General features: G+C 40.1%; 1 protein-coding gene across 2 annotated transcripts; it reads left to right on the forward strand.

Annotated features, from left to right (window-relative positions):
• Positions 1-6: 6 nt before the first annotated feature.
• On the forward strand, positions 7-22,459 carry ST13 (ST13 Hsp70 interacting protein). Of its 2 annotated transcripts, none has more exons than XM_064420127.1 (12): positions 7-180; positions 4,621-4,678; positions 5,838-5,907; positions 6,010-6,080; positions 6,597-6,663; positions 7,206-7,290; positions 9,762-9,872; positions 11,134-11,236; positions 14,418-14,534; positions 15,249-15,312; positions 16,460-16,554; positions 20,718-22,459. In XM_064420127.1, exons 1-12 carry the CDS (start codon positions 71-73, stop codon positions 20,844-20,846), a joined length of 1,080 nt encoding a protein of 359 aa, XP_064276197.1. In that variant the 5' UTR covers positions 7-70; the 3' UTR covers positions 20,847-22,459. The 2 variants fall into 2 exon arrangements, with proteins under 2 accessions (XP_064276197.1, XP_064276198.1); XM_064420128.1 differs by lacking the exon at positions 7-180 and adding an exon at positions 429-604.
• The last annotated feature ends 1,683 nt before the right edge of the window (positions 22,460-24,142 follow it).

The following is a 24,142-nucleotide window of genomic DNA, read 5'->3' on the forward strand; positions in this document are numbered from 1 at the left end:
GAGGCGGGCTGGAAGGTTCCGCGACGGGTGGGCGGGGGAACGAGCGCTCTTGGGCCGCCGCCGTGCCGCCATGGACTCGCGCAAGCTGAGTGAGCTGCGGGCCTTCGTCCGGCTGTGCAAGCAGAACCCGGGCCTGCTGCACACCCCGGAGCTCGCCTTCCTCCGCGAGTGGGTGGAGAGGTCGGTCCCGGGCCGCGGGAGGAGGCGGCCGTGAGGGGCGAGGGGGGAGGGGTGTCGCGGCGCGGGACGCGGTGAGGGGAGGGGGGCGTGTCCCGGGGCGCGTGCGGGCGCACGGGCGCGCCGCGCGGCCGGGGCGGGGCGGGGCGGGGGGCGCGCGCGGGGTCGGCCCCGCTCCGCGGCCTTCCCGCCCTCCGCGCCCCGCCGGGATGGGCCGTGCCGCGTTAAAAGGACTCGTTCGCTCCTCGGTTTGTTTTGCTTCGTTAACTCTGGCTGTTCCCCTCGCCAAAAAGCCTGCCCCCCGGCCGTCTCAGCGGCTCAGCTTTCCAGCCTGGAAAGCCCCAGAGTAATACTTAGGGAGCTAATTCTCGCATTACGCAGCAGAGTTGGCTAGGCTGGCTTAAAAGGGAGCCCAGTTTGTGGGGAGGTGAGTGACGTTGACTTACATCCTGGTACCCAAAAGCACAAAACACCTGGCAGCTGCCCTTCCTGTCCAAAACGTGCTTTGCTCTTGGAAGTTTAATGCCTCAAAGGTGGTCGAATTCTCCGCTCCCCGTGAGCCGTTCAGGTACCTGCTGTTTGCGATGCACATTTTGTGTGAGCGGGGCCTGCCCTAAGAGATGCTTCCCAAAGAAATTCTCTTTGGGTTCCACCCCGAGAGCCCCGAAGCACGAGGCTGGAATTGGGATTTTTTGCTGCTGGCAGAGAACCCACAGAACCCCTGTGTTTGTTCAGCTACGGTGCCTCTGCTTGGCTTTTAAGGGTGCTGTGCTAAAGAACTCTTTGAGAAGTGAGGGACATACTTTCAGGTGCACATGTTGAGCAAAGAGAATTTAAAGGATTTTTGTCTAGTGACAAGCTGGGATTTGTTTTAGAAAATTTGTGTTAATCTGAAACAGCAGGATTTTGTGTGTATAGATGTATATATATGTACATGCATATAGAGAAGTAAACACTGGCATTTCACAATATGTCCTGTAATGAAAATGGCTATAAAGAAGCATTTATTCGTGGATTTTTTCAGTGATACTTACATTTTTTATGCATCTGAATAGTACTGTGGTTGTAAAACCACTTGGTATTTAACTGAACTTGGCTTTGCAGTACTGACAGTAGATATACCTCTGCCTAGGAAGGAGATTGATGTCTGCCTCATCCTGCTGCAGGATTTATTCCTTCTGCTGTTGTATAAAATACTTGGGGGCCTTACCCTGGGCTTCTTCCAGTACTTCTGTTGTTAAATCTGAAGGTGTGGACAGATTACTTTAAGAGGGAGAGGAAGAACACTGACTTCTTTTTTGCCTAAGAAGGTGTTAGGGAATGGAAAGATGACCATCTGACTTTCTCTGTGTTAATGGGAAAGGCTTTCATTTCCAAATTAATTTTTAGAATTTGTATCTGGTGCTTGTCTTATTAATACAGTAATTACACTTAGAGCCATGGAATGGTTTTTACATGTAAAATCTTCACTGAATGTCTGTATCTTAAAAAATACTTCAGAGCAGAATCTCCTACAGCTCTCTCAAGTTTTTTGGTTTTCTTAACATATTTAAGTTAAATATTTGCCTAAGTAATACACTTGGGTGGTGGTAGTGGTACCCAAATTACTTAGCATGCAAAACTGTCTGGAATTCTGGTGGGGTTCCCTCTGCCTGTACATAATAGTGCTGTGTGCAGTAGAAGTGTTAAGTGCATTACAGGGCCTGAAAGACATACATTTGTTTACCTAGGTAGTGTTAAGAGTGATTAGAATAATGACTAAATTACACTAAAATCCATCATTAAATTTTTTACTAAAATTCTGCTAATTGCTTTGATTTATTTTTTCTTAAACGTAGTGATTCTAATTTAAGTTTTGCTAACTACTCAAGAAGCCAGAATGGGATGTTTATTTCTTATTAGCTGTTAATTTTGCATCAGTAACCTTTGGTCTTGCCTGTTTTCATTCACTTGTTGTTTTCTAACCCTTATTCTGCCTAGCTGTTATATTTAATTTCTATGTTGATGCTCTTTGTAGAGAAAGCATAGGATAGTGTGTGATTGTGTTTGGAAAGTATTTTGACATTCCTTTTGTCAAGCCCATTTTTTCATAATTGCATAAAAATACAAATGTTTTACTTGAATTATTATGAGATGAGTCATTAAAGGAAACATGTTTCAAAACCCTGCAATTGAGCAAAGAAACAATAGCAGTCCATAAAAATAAACCACAGAATCCCTAATTGATGAATAAGGCTTTTTACCTTTTTTTCTTCAAATAAGTTTTTACCCTTTTGAATTCATGGTGATCCCGTTTCTCTCTAAAGATAATTTTGCTGTCAGTAAGAAAAGTGGTTGCAGAAATCACATTTGCAGTTCTTCCAACAAGTCACAAACGTGACACTTTTCATGGCCCTGGTGAGTGGAAATGTGCAGTCACTGTTGCACAGCTCCCAGGTGTTACTGGCATCACACACTAAACTCTTTGTGTGTCTTGTGTGTGTCTGTGCTTTTTCTACAGCTCAGTACCTGCCTTTCCCTACAAGAGTGCCCTGTGTTTCCACGTACTGCTGAGGTTTAATACATTGCAAACTTTGCATATATCCCTGCTGTGTATTCAATCATTGCTATCAAATACTGGGCTAAGAGATTTTAGAGTAACTTGCTTTTGAGTTATTTTGGGATTATAACTGTAGTTTAAATAGAAATTGCCAGGACAGCAAGAATATTTTCATGTATTGTGAGTGAAACTGCTTAGCCTTGGTAGTTCATGAAATAGCATATTATAAAACATGCATGTATGTTAGTAAACATTTCTCAAACTGAACTAAACTGGGACATTTTTTGGAGGGATATGAAGAGAACAGAGGAGACTGACTCAGTTGTTTCAGTCTTGAAGTGATTTAAGGTTTCAGATTTACAACCAGCTAATACCATGGATGTTAGCTGTTAGCTCTTTTTAAATGCTTTGTAATTTGTAGTTTTCTTTATGTAGAAGAAAAGTTCCAAGGCTTCACTAGATGGTCTCTGTAGTCCTGTCCTTGGCTTTTAGAGACTAATAGAATTATGTGTTCTGTTGTCAGCCTACGAGGGCAAAAATTTAGGAGGAACAGTTAGTCCATGTTCTGTGTTTTCTGCCTGGCTGGATAATGATTTCTCAGGCTGCAGTTGTTTAGTCCTTGCAGTACAACTTTGATTAAGTAATGTCAACATCCTGGGGACACAGAGATTGTTGCAATAGCTTCGGAACATGCTGGTGTTTGTCACTGGTAGGGGTTTTGTTGGTTGGATGGTTGGTTGGTTTGGGGGTTTTTTTGACAGTTTTTCCTTGTAAATGAGAAGCAGTTTTATGCTGTTTGCTTGCCTTTTGCTGCAGGGCCCTGTGCCAGGACCTGTCAACTCCTTCTCCAACTCCTTCTACCCTTTCTCCCCCAGTTCATCCCTATCCCTCTCCTGTTCTGCCTCATTCAGGTTTGTTTTCAGCCAGTTTGAGGCCTCACTCTGAGGTGCTGCTGACAGGAGGGAGGAAGGAGGGGAGAATGAACTGCAGTAGCTTGAATTAAGAAGTTCTGACTTCTCATCCCTGGGATACAGTTCTTTGTTGCACTAATTCCTGAAAGCAGATAGTCCTACATCCTTCCAGTTCCTCCTGCTCATCCTTCCAGTGCCTCCTTACCCACCTCCTCCTCTCCCTTGCATCCCATCTAACCAGTTGTGTGGGACTCCAAGGAGTTGGTTGTTGATTCCATGGAAATATTTTTACTGAAAACCATCAGTAGGTGGAAATGTGGGGCAGGGGATGCCTCGGAATGCTATTCCTTGTGGTGTGCTGTCAGAGGTATGATTAGATGTTCTATCTAAGAGCTGGAGAATTCAGCATCTGCTTATTCCTGGCTGCTAATCAAAGTTGATAGCATGTGGAAGTTTATTCTGTATTGACAGAATGCTGTCTCCACCAAGATTGATCCTTAACTGTGGCAAAGGAAAAGCAGAAATATTGCAATGTGTAAGAGAATTTTTTTTTTTTCTAGGCAGCAGGGTTGTTTTAAATTGTGCAGGCATTTTAGGCCGTTCTCTTTAGTTGTTTGACCTCTGTTCAAAAAAAAAATCTAATTTTAATAATATCTATAATAATAATGTCTACTTTTGATTCAAACATAAGTTACATTTAAAGGAGAAAATCCATTGGAGCCAAGAGGCAACTTTTGCTTGTGAGAAAGGGTGGGTGGGTGAAGGGTGGTGCGAGTGAGTACAAGTCTCAGAGGAGTTGTACAACAGTGTGCATTGCACTGCACAGAGATATGTGTGGGGGATGTGCACTCTGCTGCTTTGACACTGAAATGGATCATCGTGTTTTGTGTTACAACAAAAAGCTGAGATTATCAGGATTTGTATCAATAAAATACATGCCACTATTTTGGTAATCTTACTGTTTTGTTTTGTCTTTTCTGTTTTGCTGAAAAGCATGGGAGGCACAATTCCACCTGCTCCAGCCAATACCTCCACAGAGGAGACAAGTAAGGTGAGATATGAAGAATTTATCACTGCAAATTGATGCTGGCAACATTACTGAGAAGCAGAAGGGGAAAATTTGCTGTCAGTTTTCACTCAGATAGGGAGGGTGAATGTGAGAGTTCAGTCTGAAGGCTGCCCATTGTGTGTTTTAGATGACTTGTTACAGATGGCTTCCTAGTTAATTTCAAGTGTTGTCATGCTCCATTTCCCTAATCCTGAATGCCTGATGTTCCCTGCAATGCAAATGCCATACAGAGTCTTGATTTCTTTATTTTTGTTTGTTTTCTCTTGTCTGTTTAGAAACCATTTCTCTAGTCATTAGTGGATTATATTATAATCATTCTATGAGAAGAAGTATTAATGAGCATGATAAGTAATGAAGTGATCAGTGGAACTATCAAATTTTTAAGGCAATATTGTGGAAATCATAGGATTTTTTCAAGTTTGAAATACTTTGGGAAAAAAGGTGGTTTTTAATTTTTTTAACAAGACAGTGGATGCTGGAGTTACTGGCCAGTTAGAGCAATGTGGAGGGATTGTGTGTATGTACTGAATATAGTCTGTGACAAGAGAAGCATAAAGACAAGCAGATTGTATCTGTGATGATAGACAGGTTGTCCTAAGTTATGGGATTCAGATGAAATTTAGTTAGAAGTCAGTAAAACATTTGAAATTTTTGAAAAAAAAGTACTCTATATAGAAGTGGCAACAATCTCAGACCTTGGCAAATGAAAACAATATTTAGATCACTGTCATCAGCTCATTGTTCCCTGCTAAAGGACATTAGCTTAATGGTATTAAATTGAGAGAATTTTTGATCCAGAGAATGTGTGAGGGAAGGCAAGAAGATTGGAAAGGTTGGTTAGTAATCACTGCAAAACTGGATCTGAATTGGATGTTATTTGGATTATTTGGTTTTGGCTATTGAAATAAAAAATTTGAAGGACCAGCTTTACCAATAATAGAAGTTTATGAGTGCAGATTTGGGCTCTGAAATATTTGCATACATGATAGGTTTAATCTGAGAGAAGGAAAAAGGAGATCAGTATCTTAAATCAGATGGCAGTACATCTGAACTATTTTTTCTAATACTTTCTTATTTATGAGAGTGGAAATAGAGCATTGCTCAGAAATAATGTGTGCTTACAAATATGTGTCTCTCTCAGGGCAAAGCAGAGGAACACCCAGAGGAGCCGGTTAAATCACCCGAACCAGAAAGTGAAGAGAGCGACTTAGGTGGGGAAAAAAGTGACTTGATTGCATTTTGCCAATCTAAAAATTATTCTGAAAATCCTGTCTCTGTAGATGGAGCTTAGCCTTGTTTTTTGTTTTCCCCAGAAATTGATAATGAGGGAGTGATTGAACCAGACAACGATGACCCTCAAGAGATGGGAGATGAAAATGTGGAGGTAAGCAAATTTTCAATGTAGCAGTAGGAAGGATAGGAGGGTTTGAGTGTAATCAAGGATAGCAGCTGAGGGAGAATGAATGCTCTATTATCTGTGTAACCAGCTGTTGTTTTGCCTCATTTTCTTCTGAACAGAAAACTTACTGGCTTAAAATCACATTCTTTTCTTTTTCAAGTTAGAGTCAATCAAAAAGTTCCATGTGGATGATCAGGTCAGAAAATGCCAAAGAAGTTTATCAAAACACCCATGCAAACTAGATATGTAGAATTCTACCATTAGTGAACTTAGCCTTCAAGTGTTTTATAGCCAAAAATAGTGTCAACTGATGTCTTCAGGCTGAAAGCAAAGGTTTTTTGGGATTTTTTGATGTATGATTTCAATACAAATTAAAATTAAGGTCCTGGAATTGGACCACTGAAGCACTTTCTCCTTTGGCAAGGTCTTAGTGTAGTAATTTTGGCCTGGACTCTACAGCTTTTGGGGTTTGTATGTGTATTTTTAATTTTATTTTGTTAGGTAACTGAAGAGATGGCGGATCAAGCTAATGAAAAGAAGATGGAAGCGATAAATGCTCTCAGTGAAGGTGATAAATTGTTTTTTAGTACTTATTCAGGGACATTTGTTTTGGTTTTCCTCTTACAAAAAACAAGGTGTATATCTTGGACCATTATGAATGCTTTTGAGGAGGAGGATGCCCAAAACTATCTAGAACTTGAAAGCTTCTTCAAGTACTGTTTTTCCAATGTAGCCATAGTTTAGGGAAAGGGGGAAGGAGGTACTACAGCATCTTAATTACAAATTGATCATTATAGTAATTCCCTCCATATTATGATTAGTGTCTCTAGTGGTTTGTCTTAATGCACTGAAAAGATGTAAAGATGTGACATTCTGTTTGATTGCATTCAAAGTTAAATATACAAATTCACCTGGGAAAATACATCTTCAAGCATTCATTTCAGAATTTGTGCTTCAGTAACATAGCAAGATGGAGAAAGTGATTTTACTTCATTGCTAATCTTCTATCTTAGAAGTGTTTAGGCACATAACACTGTATAAGGCAGGTTTGGGAATTCAGATGTCATTTCATTACATAATCATTGAAACTTCACTGGTACTTATGTTTAGGGGACCTTCAGAAGGCTGTTGAATTGTTCACAGATGCTATCAAGCTGAATCCTTGTTTGGCCATCTTGTATGCCAAGAGGGCAAGGTGAGTCATAACCTAGTGATTTATTTCTGCCTGTTCAGTTATTCTCCTTAAGGAGCCTAAATATAAGGCAACTTGAGGATCTGTGTAAACTTCAACCACAGGAGGGAAAGGGAAGTGTTCATTTCATGCAGTTTCTCCTCTATTTGACTCACCAGACTTGCTGTAGCAGCCATATAAAGAATCTTGGTAAGAGAGTAAATAACAGAATGGTGTTCCAAAATGCATTAAGGAATGCATTAATGGTAACATTAAGGACACTTTCCTGTCTGACCTTCCAGGAGGCACCCTGGCAGTCACACTTGCACTGCCTGAGTTGGGACTGAAGTGCCTTTGCAGCTACACCCCCCACACTCACACAGTCAGATCAGGTTTCCTTACTCTCCTGACCCTAGGTTTCCCTCAGCAGACTCTCAGCCATCTGGATCCTTAAAATAATTTAATCATGGTGCAATAATAAATTAACAGCTGGAGCTGGTGCCTCTCAGGAGGGATTTTATACCTTGATAGTTGTGCTTGTGAAGGTCTGAGGTCATGGGCTCCTGTCATGTCTGAGTGTCCAGTCAGCTGGCTGGGCCACAGTCCCTGTGCAAAGGTTGACACCAGTTCTTGCCTGGGGCTCTCACCACCTGGAGTCCAATCTTCAGCTGACACTGCAGCTGCACATGGAGTATTCCTGCACTGAAAGGATTCCTCAACAATAGTGCTTTTGGTATGTTGAGGTGGGTTACATACACTTGTAAATAATGCTGGGTTACAAACACTTGTAAAATCTGAAGTGTATCGTAGGATTAAGATGATGATTGAAATGACACTCTGTTTAGATGCAAACTTAAGAATCTTGTGAATTCTCTCCCTGTTGTACCTGCTAAATGATTTGTTAGTAGACCAGGTTCTATTCAACAGTTGTGTGTTTGAACAGGACACATCTGTGTCTCAGCCCATTCTTCACCCACCTTACTGCTACTTACAACTACCAGACTGCAGATGATGCTTTGGGACCTTTATAAATTCATAACACACAAACATCTTTATCTTTCTGATTCTTCAGGAAGGCTTGACAAGTATGGGTTGCAGAAGCAGATTTTTTTTTTCTGTTTTTACACAAAGGACCACTAATCATGGATGATATGATAATTTAGTGGATCTTTCCCATAGCAACTTTATTCAAAGAGAACATAAACTTTCATAAGATTAATTAGTGTCCTTTGTAATACAAAATACTGTTCCATTGTAATACTTCTTGAGTGGTACTTGCCTTGCTGGTTTTTTCCTTTCCCTATCAGAGCTTTTGCATGTAACACCACTTGTGTACCTTAATACACTGTTGCTGTTGCCATCATAACAGTATGTTTAAAATCTCTTTAAGTGTCCTATCTTCTCAGGACTGGGTGTAGCAATGAAAAATAAGAATGTTGGGGGAAGTTTAAAAGCTCCCTCAATTTGGTCTGTTGTAGAAAGAAATTAATAATATATTAGGACATTGTAAAACTTGCCATGCTGATCAAGTGCTAGGAGTAATCCATGGTTTTGGTTGTGGGGGGTTTGTGTGTTTGGCAGTTTAGGGGCTTTGTGGAGCCAGCAGCATTGGAATGGCTCTCATTGATGAGCTGTAGCTTTGGGACACTTCCCTGACACCCTGTCCACCTTTTTGTTCCTAGAAGACAATGTGTGACTTTGTGCTTGCTTTATAAGAAGCCTTAATAATGAAGTTATCTACTGGAATTGTTGACAAACTGTTTCCAAATACGTGTAAAAGGAAGATATAGATTTAGATGTAGATGTAGAAGTTCTGGTATGGAATATGTTGAATATTGAATACTTTTGTCAATTCAGCAATGTTTTTTTGTGTTTACTTAAGAGAGTTTTAATTTTAATTACTTGAACCTCCTAAAGTACCACTCTACTGTTTAATCTGATATGCTTATGTGCTGTAAAAATTTGTTTTTACATTTAACTGACAAGGGATTGGGGCTTCTTGCTGAGCTTGTTTGTTTTGCTGCTTTTGATTTTGATGACTCATGTCCTACCTCCTTTTCATCATGACTCTAGCTGTTGATCCTTGTAGCCTGTGTAACTCCTCATGCTCTCTTTGTGTTAAAGACTGTGCAATATGGTGTGCAGAATATTGTTGTTTTGTTCAAATTGCTAGTTGCCATTGGCCAGAGACCCCAAGCACCATGGGGCTGAACTGTCCTTTGCATTTATGTATCTTCTCATCTGCACTGATTCTTGCTGGCAAGGCTTGAGTCTGAACAATGAATGCTTTCACTTCTTGCTCATGACTCACCTACAGTGAGGGTGAGACTAAATTTCAGCCACTTTGTTATCTATGTCACTGTGAAATCTTTTTGAACTCAGCTCTTCAAATGCATTATCTCACTAGCCTGCCTGTTAGTCATCCAAAATTATTTCCAGCTTAAGTTAGTAACTTGGTATTTCAATATGTATAATAAATGTTCTTGTTCCCACAGTGTTTTTGTGAAACTACAGAAGCCAAATGCTGCCATTAGAGATTGTGACAGAGCCATCAAGATTAATCCTGACTCAGCACAGACCTATAAATGGAGGGGGAAAGCACATAGGTAATGAACTGCACCTGTACTTGATATTATCTTTACTTGGGGGGAATAGTTTTGTTCACACAGTCTCTCCTTCTCTGTGCCTCTGAACTGTTTGTCTTGTACCTAAGAACAGTAGCTGTGAGCCAAGAAACCATTGTAATGAGTCTGTGGCTTAGAGAATAGAAAGGATGATGGTGATTTGATGGCAGTTTATGAGTAATTCTCCTGGTACTGTTTCCCCTGCACTCACCCTTCCTCTCTCTCTCTCTCATCTTCTAATAGCTTACTGCTTTTCTGAATAACATTTTCTAATTATTTGGTAAAAATGGTGAGGTCTAGGACTGCTTGTTTTATTTGTTTGGAGATCTTTTGTTTTCACTTAGTTTGTTGGGGTTTTTTTTCTGACCTATATAAGTCTTGAACATTTATCTCCTGTCCTTTTCCCTTAGACCCTGGAGCTCTCTTACATGGTAAATTGAAATGCCTGGTTGTTAGGGAACCATTTGTTGCAATTGAGAAATGTTATTAAGCAAACAATGTAATTATTTTAAATGGTGTTAGGCATCCCACCAACTATAAAAGTTCAACTTTTTTTTTTAAATAGCAATAAATCAAGAAAAAAGATGATAATTCTTACAGCTTATATAAAAGTGGAAGAAGTAAATGCTAATATAACTTGAAAAAAGCATCTTAGTGTTTAGAGAGTAGTTTGTTAGTGTCTGCAGTTTTAATTTGCAGTGTGAAGCCTAAAAATAGGAAGATTGGGGAATAGTTTGAATTAATACCTCTGTCTGTGAGCAGAAGTGCTTTCACTATGTAGTAATACCACCATTTGCTTAAATTTTTAGTTGTCAAGAGTATGTATAAATTCATAGTAAAGAAGTGTGCTCAGAGGCTGACATGACTGCTTTAAGATGTGGTGCATCCAGTCACGAGGTTTGAGTGCTGAGTAAGAGGGTCCACTTGAGCCTGAGATGTAGTAGTGCTTCATGTGTTTAGCTAGGTACCCTTCTCCCTGTCAGATCATTCTTTGTAGCAGACAATGACATGATCTCATGGAGAGTTTTTTACTTACTGTTACTTCAGACAAAAGCTAATGTAAGGATATGAAACAAGCAAGTGTCCTCTAATGGTACTGTAGTGTGCAGCTTAGAGCAATCAGCATGGTTCTTAAACTCCTTGTAGCTCTAGGTAAAATTCTGACTGATGCATGGTTAAATGTTTTGAAGAGCTGCAAGTGTTCAGTTTTCCTTTCTGACTGTTGGTGTCTTCTGAATTCCAGACTCCTTGGCCACTGGGAGGAGGCTGCTCATGATCTTGCATTAGCTTGTAAACTGGATTATGATGAAGATGCAAGCGCCATGCTGAAGGAGGTGCAGCCAAGAGTAAGTGGGGAGGAATGTTGGAGGTCTTTCCTAGATTTGTCTGAGTGACACAGCTGCCTTCATATTCTTCAACAGGTGTTGTCTGGAAGAACTATGTTTATGTTCCAACACTTCAGACTGAGTTTATAAATACTTCTGTCTTTAGTAACAACTGTTTATGGCTATGTGTAGAGAAATTGAATGTATGGGGCTGGGCATGTAACAGGAATATGAAATATTCTTTTTTCAAATTTTAACAGAAGAATCTGAAGCAGTTGAAGTTTGCCAGGTATTTTAGAATCTGGACTAAAAACCTTCCAAAAAGTCAGAGATAATGGATAATTTATTTTTTCCCAAGATATTTCTGAGTTGATCAAAGCTTTGACCTTAAGCACATTTTCCAAAGGAAGCATTTTGCTGTGGTTTGTACTTTCATTAGTCAGCCCCATGAGGGCAGCCTCAGCTCTGCACAACTGGTTTTCAGCTGTTCTCCCCTGACTGACCCAAACAGTCTTCTAAGGAGACACTTCTGTAACACTATTGATAGCAGGCTTTCTTCTTCATGTTTTGCCTGTTCCTTGGAGGTGATTGAGACCCCACAGATGGCAGCTGTTGCATTGCATTGGATTTACATAGGAAGTTTGGGGGAAGGTGGAGACTGCAGGGCTGGCCTCTTGTAAGGAGAGACCTGAGGCTGCCCCTCTGTCAGAGGGAGCCAATTCCAGCTGGTGCCAAAGCCAAGTGAGTCAGTGATGCCAGTGGTGCTTCTGTGGTAAGATATTTAAGAAAGGGTTAAAAAATACAGTGTGACACAAGGTAGCTGTGAGAGGGAGGCAGTAAAGAAGAAAAATGAGAGAGAAGCAACCCCTCAGAGACACCAGGATCAGTGAAGAAGGAAGTGGAAGGAGGAGTGCTAGGCTTGGGAGCAGAGATTTCCCTGCAGCCAGTGGAGAAGGTCATGGTTAAGCAGGTTGTCCTTCTTGAGCCCATGGAGATCCACAGTGGGGCAGATCCACCCTGCAGCCATGACAGAGGAAGTGGATCTACCTTGAGGAAAGCTGCAGCTCATGGAGAGGCCCCTGGCACAGAGAAGCCTACACAGAGCTGGTTTTGTGGCAGGAGCTGCAGCCCATGGGAGACCCATGGTGGATCAGTCTGTTGTTTAAGCTGTGTGGGGACAACCACACTGGAGCAGTGTGTGAAGAACTGTATCCTGTGGGGTAGACATACTGGGGCAGGAAAAAGGTGTGAAAAGGGAAGAGTGGCAGAAATACAGTGTCATGAACTGATGATGGCCCCCATCCCACTGTGCTCTTCGGAGTGGAAGAGAGGGGAATGAAGCAGTAAAGCTGAGCTTTGGGAAGAAGGTGGCTTCAGTTTTGTCTTTCTCATCATCCTGCTCCATTTTTAATGGGCAGTAAATTAAATGAACCTCCCCAGGTTGAGTGCGTTTTGCCCATGATGGTAGTGGGTGAGTGATCTTGTCTTTATCTCAAGCCAAGAGCTTCTCCATCTTATTTTCTCTTCCTATCCTGTTGAGGAGGGGGGAGTGAGAGAGTGGCTTAGTGAGCATCTGGCAGCCAGTGAAGCTTAAACCCCCACATGCATAAACATTCCTGTGTCTAAGAATTTCAGCTTTCAGCTTTTCTACCATGCCTTTGCTGTCTCCAGCAAAATGACAATGGAAACCATTTTACAACCTATTAGTCTTCTGTTTTGGAGGCTATTGATCTGTGGTTGATTTAATTAGGTCTTAGGTCTCAACTGGTTTTCATAAGAAGTAATACTTAATGCTTGGCTGAGGGGGAGCCTTTTCTTTCCCAGTTAATCTGCCTGAGCCCAGAAACAGCAGAGTGAGTACATGTGATACATTGATGTGTAGTTGCTAACTGCATGGGAATTTGTGTATGTAGGTCTAGGAAAAACATAGGATCTTTTCATGAGTGGTTTTCATAATCTTTAGTAAGTGAAAATGATGTGTTCATCTAATTTATTCACTTCAAGCTTCCCCAGAATTTTTTACTTTGTAGCACTTTCAGCTAAAAGGTCTAAGTCAAATTCTAAAAACGTTTTGTTCATTTTGAGAAATACTTAGAAATAACAGAAATCTAAAATTTGGAAACTATTTATGCTTCATTAAAAACAAAACAACACTTAACCTTTTTTTTAATGTGCCATTAAATGTCAGTGACTTCAGGATCTGATAGCAGGTACTGCATTCACTCCCTATCATTCCTGCTGCCTCCAGTGTGCTTTCTCTGGTAGATGCACTTCAGGAATGATGTAGTGTGGAATGAGTGTCTCCTAACTAAAATAAATTGTATCAAATTTCTGCTACTTAAAAAGCAATTTTTTCCTTTAAAGAATAAGAGTATTTCTCTAAAAGAATACAAGAGTATCCGTGGTCTAAGTAGTAGCTTTGTTTTTGCACCTGGATTTTGCTATGTGTTTTTCAGTTACAGGAATATTACAGAGTAACCATCATATACTGTTTCTGAAATCATGAAACATTTTTGCAATTATTTATAATACCTTCTGTTGTGGGGAAACCAGTGCTACCCTCAAATCTGTTGTTATAAGGAGCCCTGAGTGAGGAGCCTTGGGAAGTTAATTGTGAATTCGTCTTTTGCTGGGACTATAGATTTAATATATTTGAGGAAAAAGTTAGTAAAAGGAAGCAAACTTCCTCCCCACCTACCCAGTCTTGGTTGGTTGAGGAACTATTTGTTCTGCTTTTGTTGGTCTGTACATGCTGTAGAGGCATCTGAAGCAGCAATAACACTATCTAGAAAGTGTGTGTGTCCAGTGGGAATTATACTTCCTATTGTGCCTTTTTCCAGGACAGTTGCTGATTTTGGCCCCAGAGAAATCAATATTTCAGTATAAAAGCATAAAGGGACATGGATTAATTACATGTTCAAGTTCTAACAATAATGCAAGTCTCAAAACTACTGCAAAAAATATGTTAAGAGTGCATGTTGTGGTGAATCCAGTCAGGGTTGAGTAGACATGAATGCCTGAGTGCCATGGGAAGGAAGTAGCAACTGGCTCCTAAAACAGAGAGGCTTTTGGGATGCAAAATCAGATCTTAGTTTTAAGAACTGGTAGAATGGGTTGGTTGTGCTTACATGTGTTTTGTACTGAAATACGTTTTGTGAGATGCTAGAAATGTGTAGGAACTCCTGGTATTCCATTGTGACAGGCTCAGAAGATTGCAGAGCATCGACGAAAGTATGAGCGGAAACGTGAAGAAAAGGAAATCAAGGAAAGACTGGAAAGAGTGAAGAAGGCACGGGAGGAGCATGAGAAAGCACAAAGGGTGAATATTCAGGCTTTAGTATTTCTTAATAATTTGGAGAGTGTTAATTTTAGGTAAAATTAGTTACGAAGGAAAAAATACTTTAAATGTAAGTTTTAAATCTTAGAGAGTTGGTTTCTGTCTTGGATACTTCACCAATAATGAAATCTGGAGAAGGGAGCATTTGAGTTCATCTAGTTTTATTGCTTGTGACAAAAACAGTCTCTGGAATCTCTACTAATCCTGTATTTCAAGAAGACAGTTATTGTGTGACTGTTCTAGAATAGCTTTCACTTAAAGTACTTATGTATCCCAAAGTGGGAGGTTTTAAAATCAGAATAATACTTTGCTTCTCTTCCTCAATTCCTGGCACAGTTTGCTTGCCTTTTTTTTTTTTTTTGTGCTTTAATGATGTATTTTAACATGTGGGGGGTGGTAGTTCTAAAAATACAGTTGGGGAGCTAAAACAAATCATACACTTTGTATTCAGTAGAAACATAACCTGCATAACTAACCTGCAATCATGTGCAAAATTAAGAATAGACAGAAAATTAAGAATAGACAGAGCAATTTCTTGTCAGTGGCTTTGAAGATAGTAGAGCGCTTTGTTTCTTGTGGTGGCATATCTGCCTGAAACAGTCTCGGCTGTTTTTTTTTCTCCTAAACCCAGTTGAGCAGTAGAAAACAGGCTGCAGTTCCATTGTTTTGTGTGGAATGATGTGCTTTCATCTGCAGGAGGAAGAAGCAAGACGACAGGCAGGAGGAGCTCAGTTTGGTGGCTTCCCAGGTGGCTTCCCAGGTATTGTATTTTTAAGCACAAACACTTGAGGTGGAGGTGGTTGTTGTTTCCATATGGAGTATTATAACTGCAGTTTTTGTAGCTTTTGTTCTCAAGACAGAGAGAAAAATCTTATGTGAAGTTTAGAACTTGTATACAAATAACTCTTGGAGCACTTGTGGTAAGAGGGATGGCATTCTTTCTCCTGAAGAGGAATGATGCTGTGTAGCAAGTAGAGGGAAGACAGAAATCAATAATTAAAGAATAACAGAATGAAATTATTTAGGTCTGGGAAAACAAAAGAAGCAGAATTTGCTTGATAATGTGTTTAAAAATGAGTATAAAAATGTTTTCTAAATTACTCAGGATGCCTTGAATCCATTTAAGAGCAATAGTTTTAAAGTTGAAAATTTGGGTTGAACATGAGGGAAATCTGTGCTGGTTGCAAGCTGTTGTTAACAGAATAGTTTTTTTAAGGAGGTATTGCAGATTACCTTACAGAAAAGTTATCCTTGACAGCTGCACAAAAATTAGGCTTTCCATGTTATACAATGAACTGGGGAGAAACAAAAGTGCTGATGCTCTTGAAGACTGAAATGTAGTTGAGAATTGAGATAGGCTGTGTGTGTGCTCCAGCTGGATCAGCAGCCAGATAGAGACCATATGTGTCATGCTCAGCACAGCTGGGAAAGCTGCAGAATAAGGATTCCATAAGAGAACTTCAAGCATTTTGCTTCAGGGATATTTTTCTTGGGGTTTTGTTGGAGTTTTTTTTCCATTGGTGGTACAATTTTTCAGAACCTAAAGTTCCTGCCAAATGTGGAATGTGCCTGGGACATAATACTGAGCTGCTTCTGCCCTAAATTGTTCACCCCAGGCATTCAAACTCCTTATGTTCCTGAGCTTGAGACCTGCCTCATTTTAGTTAACAGGAAAGAACTGTACTCATTACAAGCCTCCTATTCAATTGGCTTAAAAACATGAATGAAATAAGATGTAAGTGTTAACAGAAAGAACAGGAGAAGACCCCAATTTCCATCCAGTGGGCCAGCTGTAGCCTATGTGGAAGACATGGCTTAAGAGATGTGCAAGGGCAGTAAGTCTTGGTCTCAGTGAGCATAATTACAGTATGGGTGAGTTGAACATTTTTCTTGTGTTGGATTTTCAGGTGGCTTTCCTGGGGCTGCAGGCATGCCAGGAATGGCAGGTATGCCAGGCCTCAATGAGATCCTCAGTGATCCAGAAGTTCTTGCAGCCATGCAGGTGAGTATTTGTTAAAGTCAAAGCTACACGTTCCCAGTAAGGGAAGAACAGCACCTGTGAGCCTAAGGGGAGGAAGGAAGATGTGACCTTTTGGATAGCAATGGGGTGCTTGCTTTTTCTGTCATAAAATTCTCTCCTGATGTGTGTGACACCAGACTGTCTGAATTAAATGCTAGCTGTTTTGCAAACTAATGGAAGCTTAATTAAAGATGACACACAAACCCTGGCCCCTGTCTACAATAAGCAAAACTGTGCTATATGCAGTTGTCATCTATCGCTTTTGAGAAAGTCTCTCAAATGGTCCTTTTCCACACATTATAATTCACTTGCTCATTTTTTGAATGCACACACTTTGTAGAAGGATACTTATGCACAAACAAAAAAATTTGATACTATTTTTCTTACACAATATATTATAATAATATTGTGATAAGAATTTTCTTTGTCTTAGGAGATTAAATGTTTGAGGTTTTGCCATAGACAGAGTACTATTAGAATAGTTCTTTATCTGGCATTTTCTGAAATCATACTTGGAAAGCTTACCTCCATGGTGGGTTTGATTAATTACTCAATGTCATAACTACTTCTACTCAAGAGAAGTATTTCAACAGAGGGAACATGTTTGACAACACCATTTTAAGGGCAGATGGGCTAGAAGAAGTCAGAGCTATGTAGTTACATTTGCATTTTAATATAATCAAGTACAAAACTGTCTTGTTTCTTTTTTCTGGATTGCTGTGAGTAGAGTGACATTTTGTCCTCAGCTCATTGAAGTGAAGGCATCACAAAGGAAGCTTATTCAGTATGCCATGGAATCACAAAAAAGTCATCACTTTCCATGCAAAAGTTCATGGGTTTGTTCCCTTAATGGTTGCTGATGTTGGAAAACACACCTTTACTTAGGCTGCCACAGTCAGCAGTGTTGGCTTGCCTGCAAACCATGCAGAAAGGGCCCTTGATTGTAGCTGTCTTCCTTGCCTGGCTACTTCCTGCTCTAACACTGGAGTTTGTGATGAGAGGCTGCTGAAAACAGGGTTGAGGTGCAGTTAAATATAAAATGCTTGTCACATGCCCTTAAGAAAACTCTATGCATGCTGATTACAAATGCCCCAGCACAGGGCAGGACTCCTACAAGACTGTGTGTTGACAGTGTTTTCTGCTTTATCAGTGTTTTCTGATAGGCAGGCTTTAGTATGTACAGCTATCTAGATATGATTTATTAGAACTTGATCTATGTCTATGCTGCCACCTTTTCTTAAAATGTCCAACTCTGCTTTCTGGTATTTTCTGAATTGGCCATGTAAGCTGTAATTTGAAAAGACAGTAGTTTCTACTGCTTGGCATCTGCCCAGTGCAGCTATGGAATATGTTATTGGTTAATGTAAGTTGGCAGCTATTATGTCATCTGTTATGAGGTAACAAAACAGTCTGAACATACTGAATCACACAAGTCATTCCAAAATTGCTTTGTAACTGTTAGTCTGTAGAAGCTTCTCATAGTGAGGAGTTAGTGCCAAAATGGGAGAATTTTAAGAGTAAAGGGCTACTACCTCAGTCTCTTTGGACTTGCTATGATTTCATCATTTTGGAGACTATTTTCCATGAGTTAATATTGAAATGTGCTTGGGTCTTGTAACATCTCAGTAAACCTGACAACTGTGAGTGCCTGAAGACAGGTCAGATTAAACTGATTTTACTGTTAACTTCATCTTGTCATCCATAGAACCAAACAAAGAGCCAGCTATGGCTGCTTGTGGACGTGTTTAGGGGAGTTATTGCTTGTCATTGGCATAAATCTTACCTGGTCTAGGTGACCCTGTCTGGGCAGGGGTGTTTGCCTAGATGATCTCCAGAGGTCCCTTCGAACCCTAACAATTCTGTGATTTTGTGATCTCTGCAAATCACTAGAAAATCTTCTTTTGTGAGGAAGATTTCTGCTTCCATTACATGAAGATTTATTTCTTCAGGACTTTTTTTCCTCAAAGCAGCAAAACTTCTCTTGCATTTCTTTTCACAGCTTCTTAATGGTAGCAAGTTGTGACTTTTTGCAGTGATTTCTAATGCATGCTTTTTTAGCTCATTTGCCCCTAAGCTTTCTAGTCTCCAGAAGAATTGACTGAAATTTTAGTGTGTTTTATTTTACTGTTTAGTCTCTCCAGAGGGTTGTCTAGTACTTCATATCTTGCATATACAACTGCTTTCTCTAGACACATGACATTTGCATTTTGGAGTCACATAGAAGTTCTTTCTATAAGAAGTGATGTGTAAGATGAACCTATGGATTCCTTGTTTGACATGTAGCCATATGTTAGACACAGACTTCCAACAAAATGTGTGAAGTTGGAAAAAAAAAGTAGCAATAACTTCTTTCTTGGAAGTATTATTTTTCCTTCTGCAACTAAAGACCAGAGCATTAGAAAACTGAATGTCTCCCATGTACCATTAATAGAATGGCTACCATTCCACCTTATGCACTAAACATTTCCCTACAGAAATGCTGATATCCTCAGTCTTCCACTTTATTTTGATAATATTGCTCATCAGTGTCAAACCTTGGATGTTAAAAGCACGCTCTAAGGTTGAGAGCTTCCAGGGAGTCACAAAAATACAGAATCGTTTCCTTGCTGTGAATTTATAGGAAAGTAAAGCACATAGCATAAAACTGGATATTTAACATTCATTTAGGAGTGCTTTGACACAAACTAGTGACTAAGATTATTCTGCTTTTTGTTCCAGATTAATATATAAGTGAAACCACAGACTTAACAACATGACAATCTTTATAATCATGTGCCCTATTTTGAAATCAATTCAAGAACTCTGAGGTTGTGAAAGTCTGCCTTTTTTGCTTTTCATGGGAATCCTGTAAAGTGGAGAGAATGTATCTAATCTTCCTTTTCTGAACTTCATCATTCTATTTGCCATATACTTTGCAGATTATCTTTTGTGAGGGAGACAAGACATTTGTAAATCCTCCCATAAGACTGGGCTCTTGGTTCCCAACATGTATAAAATATGATTGAGGTGTGTGGGTGCTTTCAGTAGAGTCCACACTTACCAAATGCAATTTAGGATCAGACTTGTTAAACAGCTTTGGACTGAGTCTGATGCTGGAATAGATACAGGATGGTGTTATGGTAGCACAGACAGCTCTGAGCACACTGGTTATGTGGTGATGATTTCCAAAGAACATGCCTGCTGTAGCAATGGGTTAGAAGTCTAGGAAGCAGTGTGTCTTTTGGTGAAAATACTTAAATGTCCTAGAAAGAGCAGCAGATGAAATTAGAGCTAACATCTGTGATTTGTATTGAACATAATAAACTGCTTACACTTTTGTTGAATCAAAGAAAATTAGAATTTTTTTGTAGATCCTGCTATAATGGAAACAGTTTTCCAGGCTGAGATGTTTAAGTGTTACATACCAGAGTCATGTTCAAAACACACACAGGTAAAACAAGTAAAACCAGTTTGAGTTTGGTGGAGGCCAAAGGTATACTAGAAGTATGGGAAAAAGGAGTTAATGCTTCTCATACTAAATAAAGAAAACTGAGGTTTTTTTTGGACACTGACTTTATTGAATATGTGTTTATCAACTGCAACACTGTAGTGTGATGTGAGATATCAAGGTTCTTTTCCAAGTGTGAATTCTCAGTGGAGATGAGGAGTGACTGAGAATTAGATGCATTTTAAAAGCCAAACATTGCCACATTGTCTGCTCACAACCCAACAGTTTGAGGCTTCTGCTGCTAGAATGAAAAAATGAGAATCAGCTGTTGCTCAGAGTAGAGTTATCCTATCATGCATGCTACACACATCAAACTCCTACCTCCTTCAAAATGCATTTGAAAGATGCCTGAACAGAAAGAATGCAGTAGGTGTGTTTGATAGCTCCTGTTCTGGGAAAACAGAAGTCTTACCTGATTTCCCTCCTCATACACTGAGCTATTAGTGTAACAAGTTCAGTAATGACTCTGCTGTTTAGTGACACAGCTTTAACAGCATGCACTGTATTATTGGGTTGTCTTTTGAGACTTCTTGCCAGAAGTCTAATGTAGTGTTGTCATATAAAAGCTGAGCAAGACTAGATTCACATGGAACTGCATAATCACTTTTGTAGAGTTATTTTACAAATGCCCTAATTTTTTTTTCTTTTTGTCCTGCAGGATCCAGAAGTTATGGTTGCATTCCAAGATGTTGCCCAGAATCCAGCAAATATGTCCAAGTACCAGAGCAATCCCAAGGTCATGAATCTCATCAGTAAATTGTCTGCCAAATTTGGCAGTAAACCATAAAATCCCTGGTTCTTAAAAATCATATCTGAATGGCAAGGATTGGATTTGGCTAACCAGTGTTGCAATAAAATAAACCATTTTACCTCTGATCTTCTTAAGAAGAGAAATGGGGTGTTCTAAGGAGAACTGCTCTCTAGCCCCAGGTATTGACTCTATTCAAATATTGGTTTGTAGAACTCAAATTATATTCAGATGACCTAGTTTTCAACCATCCCTTCTTGTCCAACAGTTGCAACCTTTCATTGTAAGTATTACAGACAGTTTTCTCTGGATTAATGTTCTTATAACAAATAGTAGTATTCCAGGAGTATAAGATAAAAACATGCTCTTTTTTTTTTTTATTGCTCTCACTGAGCAATGGGGAAAGAACTTTAACAACTGAAGTCTGTCTTAATCCCCCTTAGGGCAGAAAAATAGCAAAGGTGGGACAAGTCTGAAGAATTAACTGGATAAAGGAATTGTCTGCAAATACAACTTTTTTTTAATGGGTGATAGACTTTTTAAAGCTATTATCAGTATAATCAGGCTAGCTAGTTACACACTGGAATTCTGGCAGTACTGCAAATACTAAATAGTTTTGACACCACAACTGTGCAGCAAAGGTACAGTTCTACCCTTTGCACAACCTGGCATGAAGTACATATTGCTGAGGCACAGATGTCTTGTTACTTGTTCAGTTCTTGTCCAGCACCTTTACGTAACATTTTATTTCTCAGTCTGGGAATGGGAGAGCAGCTTCCTGTCTGTGCTTGTGCTCTTGTCCTTTCCCTGTTGGCAGGCCCTCTGCTGGCTGCACTCACCCTTCCTTGGGGCCATGCTTACCAGGTTGCATCTATTTGGAAACTTTAGGGAAGGAATCTTGTTCCCATCACTACCTCTGTCCCACTGAATGCAAGCCATCCAGAACATGTACATGCAGAGTTACAGATTGGTGAAGGGGGGAATACCCAACAAAATTGCACCTCTGGGTTCTGAATCTGTTTGGGTTCTTACGTGCTCACTGATTAAAATTTCTTGGTCAAAGTCCTGCTGTCTGTGTAGAGGTGATGACTCTTTCTTCACCACATTCTGTAGTCTTCCATCTTTTCTTGTAGCCTCTTGTTTAAAAAAAATAAATCTGTTGTTGTGGTTTCATACCTCCATGGTTTTGAGGCATGTGATACAGAGGGAAAGGTGAAGTAATTGGAACAGACAGAACATTCTTCTAACACATGCATTTGTGTTAGAGGCATGGGTATCTTTGATGCAGTGTCTGTCCTGATGATATTCAGTGGATTTGGCTGCCAATAAAGACAGCTGTTGCTTCTGTTTGTCTTGGCTAAAACATCTTTATGTGGAAAAAATTACCATAGTTACCTGTTCACCTCTTGAATTTCAAGGTTTGTGTTACTCTTTTGTAATTCTGTATCTTGAGCCATAACTGATGTTACCATTTTTAAACAAATGTGGTTTGATGTAGGAACTCAACAGCAGTTGCAAAAAAGTAAATCCCCAAATGCTTTTTCTCCCACTAATGACCCTGCACAATGAAATGTGAATCTTTTTGCTTAAGAAATACAGTTCTGAATACTTCTCTTAGCCTTTAAAAATAAAGTATGGTTTTGAAAAACTCAGCTTTTTGGGGTTGTGTAACTTTCTGATAAAAACTATTTTGCTTAATTTAAAAGTGGAAGTGCTTTATTCAAACTGTATACATAACTTGTGTTTTAAATTGGAACAAAATGCCTAAGGGCTCGTCTAAATGACCAAATGAACTCAAATTATAATTGTGTGTTGCTGTGTGCATGGCTTTTGGTCATAGTCTTGATCTCCCATTCCCAAGAAGAGATATGTGAAGTAGGTCACCCTTCAATATAGGCTAAGGCTTGACTTCTTCATTCAGGCTAGTGCATATGTGTTGTGCACAAAATAGAGTATCTTGAATATAGATTTATTCCCTACAGTTTCCTGTTATTCCAACTTGGCTGTTTGTGTCTGTCTTCCCATGGGTAGCCAAAAGTAGGAAATTACTCCTACCTAATAGGAATGGTCATATCTGTGTCCTGTCTGCTTGCTTACACGTCAGTTGCCCTTACTGAGAGTTGATTGATTCTATAAAAGCATTCTCTCTCATTTTGGTGTTGGCTTTAGGAGTTTAGCTGAATTCTTGTTCTTTGGGAATACACATCCTATGACTCCCTTGGTGTGTGAGCTTTTTTTTGTTTTAGTGTTACTCAGCAAGTAAATTGATGAGCTGTCTGGACCTCATCTCAGTTCCCTGAGTTGGTGTGTGGACATCTAAGCAGCTAAACTGGTTTGAACACAAGTGCAAAAAGCTAACTGCACAAGAGATGAGCAAAGACAGGAAGTTCCAAATGTGGGATGTAAGTAACTAAATGAGGAAAGTTGTTATTTTGATTGACTGCCCCTGTATTTATTGGCAGATCCCTCAGGTTATTTGTTCTGTTGGAGCATGGAGTAGGGGTGGTTGTTGTAAGTGCAGTGGCAATAATCAGCTCTGCTGGCAGTTTGTCTCTGAAAGCTCCAAGAGCAGCTGGGGCAGAGCGCTGCCAGTCCTGGCCCTGGCTCAGGTGTGCCTTCCTGCCTTGTGCACAAGTCCTGTACTGAGCTGTTTGGCTGATCCCATGCCCAGATTCAGTGACCAGGCTGCCCAGGAGTGCTGTGATGTACCTGCAGCTGACTGGTAGCAGAGGCCCAGTGACTTGACTGTCCTCTCTGGTTCAGCTGCTGCCCCAAGGGAAAGCAAGTGTCAGCTCAGTTGCCACATCCAGGCTGTTCTAATTCACAGGGAGTCCTTTTGCATAGTAATGTGGAAAATGCAAAGCTTGGTGCCTTTACCAGAAATTTTTGGACATTTTCTCGCCCTTCATTGTGGCACTGTTGAGGTGGCTTGGTTTGTCTTTGTGGGAAGGCAGTGACTGGATGAGTAGGAGCCAGACTCTCAAAGCTGGATGAAGGCAGATGGGACAAAGCTAGACAGAGCAGCAATAGGCTGCAGGAGAATGGGTCAATGAGTATTAAAAACCCACATAAAGGTAAAGCCATGTTACAGAAACAGCTTTTTGCAAGTACTATATGTAGTTTAAAATACCTGTCTTTAAATGCCACCTTGTTTTCTTGTGTGTGACTTCTAGGGCTTTTGTATAAAGCTCATACTATTGCATATGCTTGTACATCCCTCTTCTGTGGAATGGAAGAGGAAATAAGATTATTATGGGAGCTCATGGCACCTGCTGTCCAAGAAGAATCCTTCACCCATATGGATGGGAGGTTCTGGACACAGCCAGGGGGAGCTG

This window comes from Passer domesticus, chromosome 5 (genome assembly GCF_036417665.1).
Source record: "Passer domesticus isolate bPasDom1 chromosome 5, bPasDom1.hap1, whole genome shotgun sequence".
In the NCBI taxonomy this organism is placed as follows: Eukaryota; Metazoa; Chordata; class Aves; order Passeriformes; family Passeridae; genus Passer; species Passer domesticus.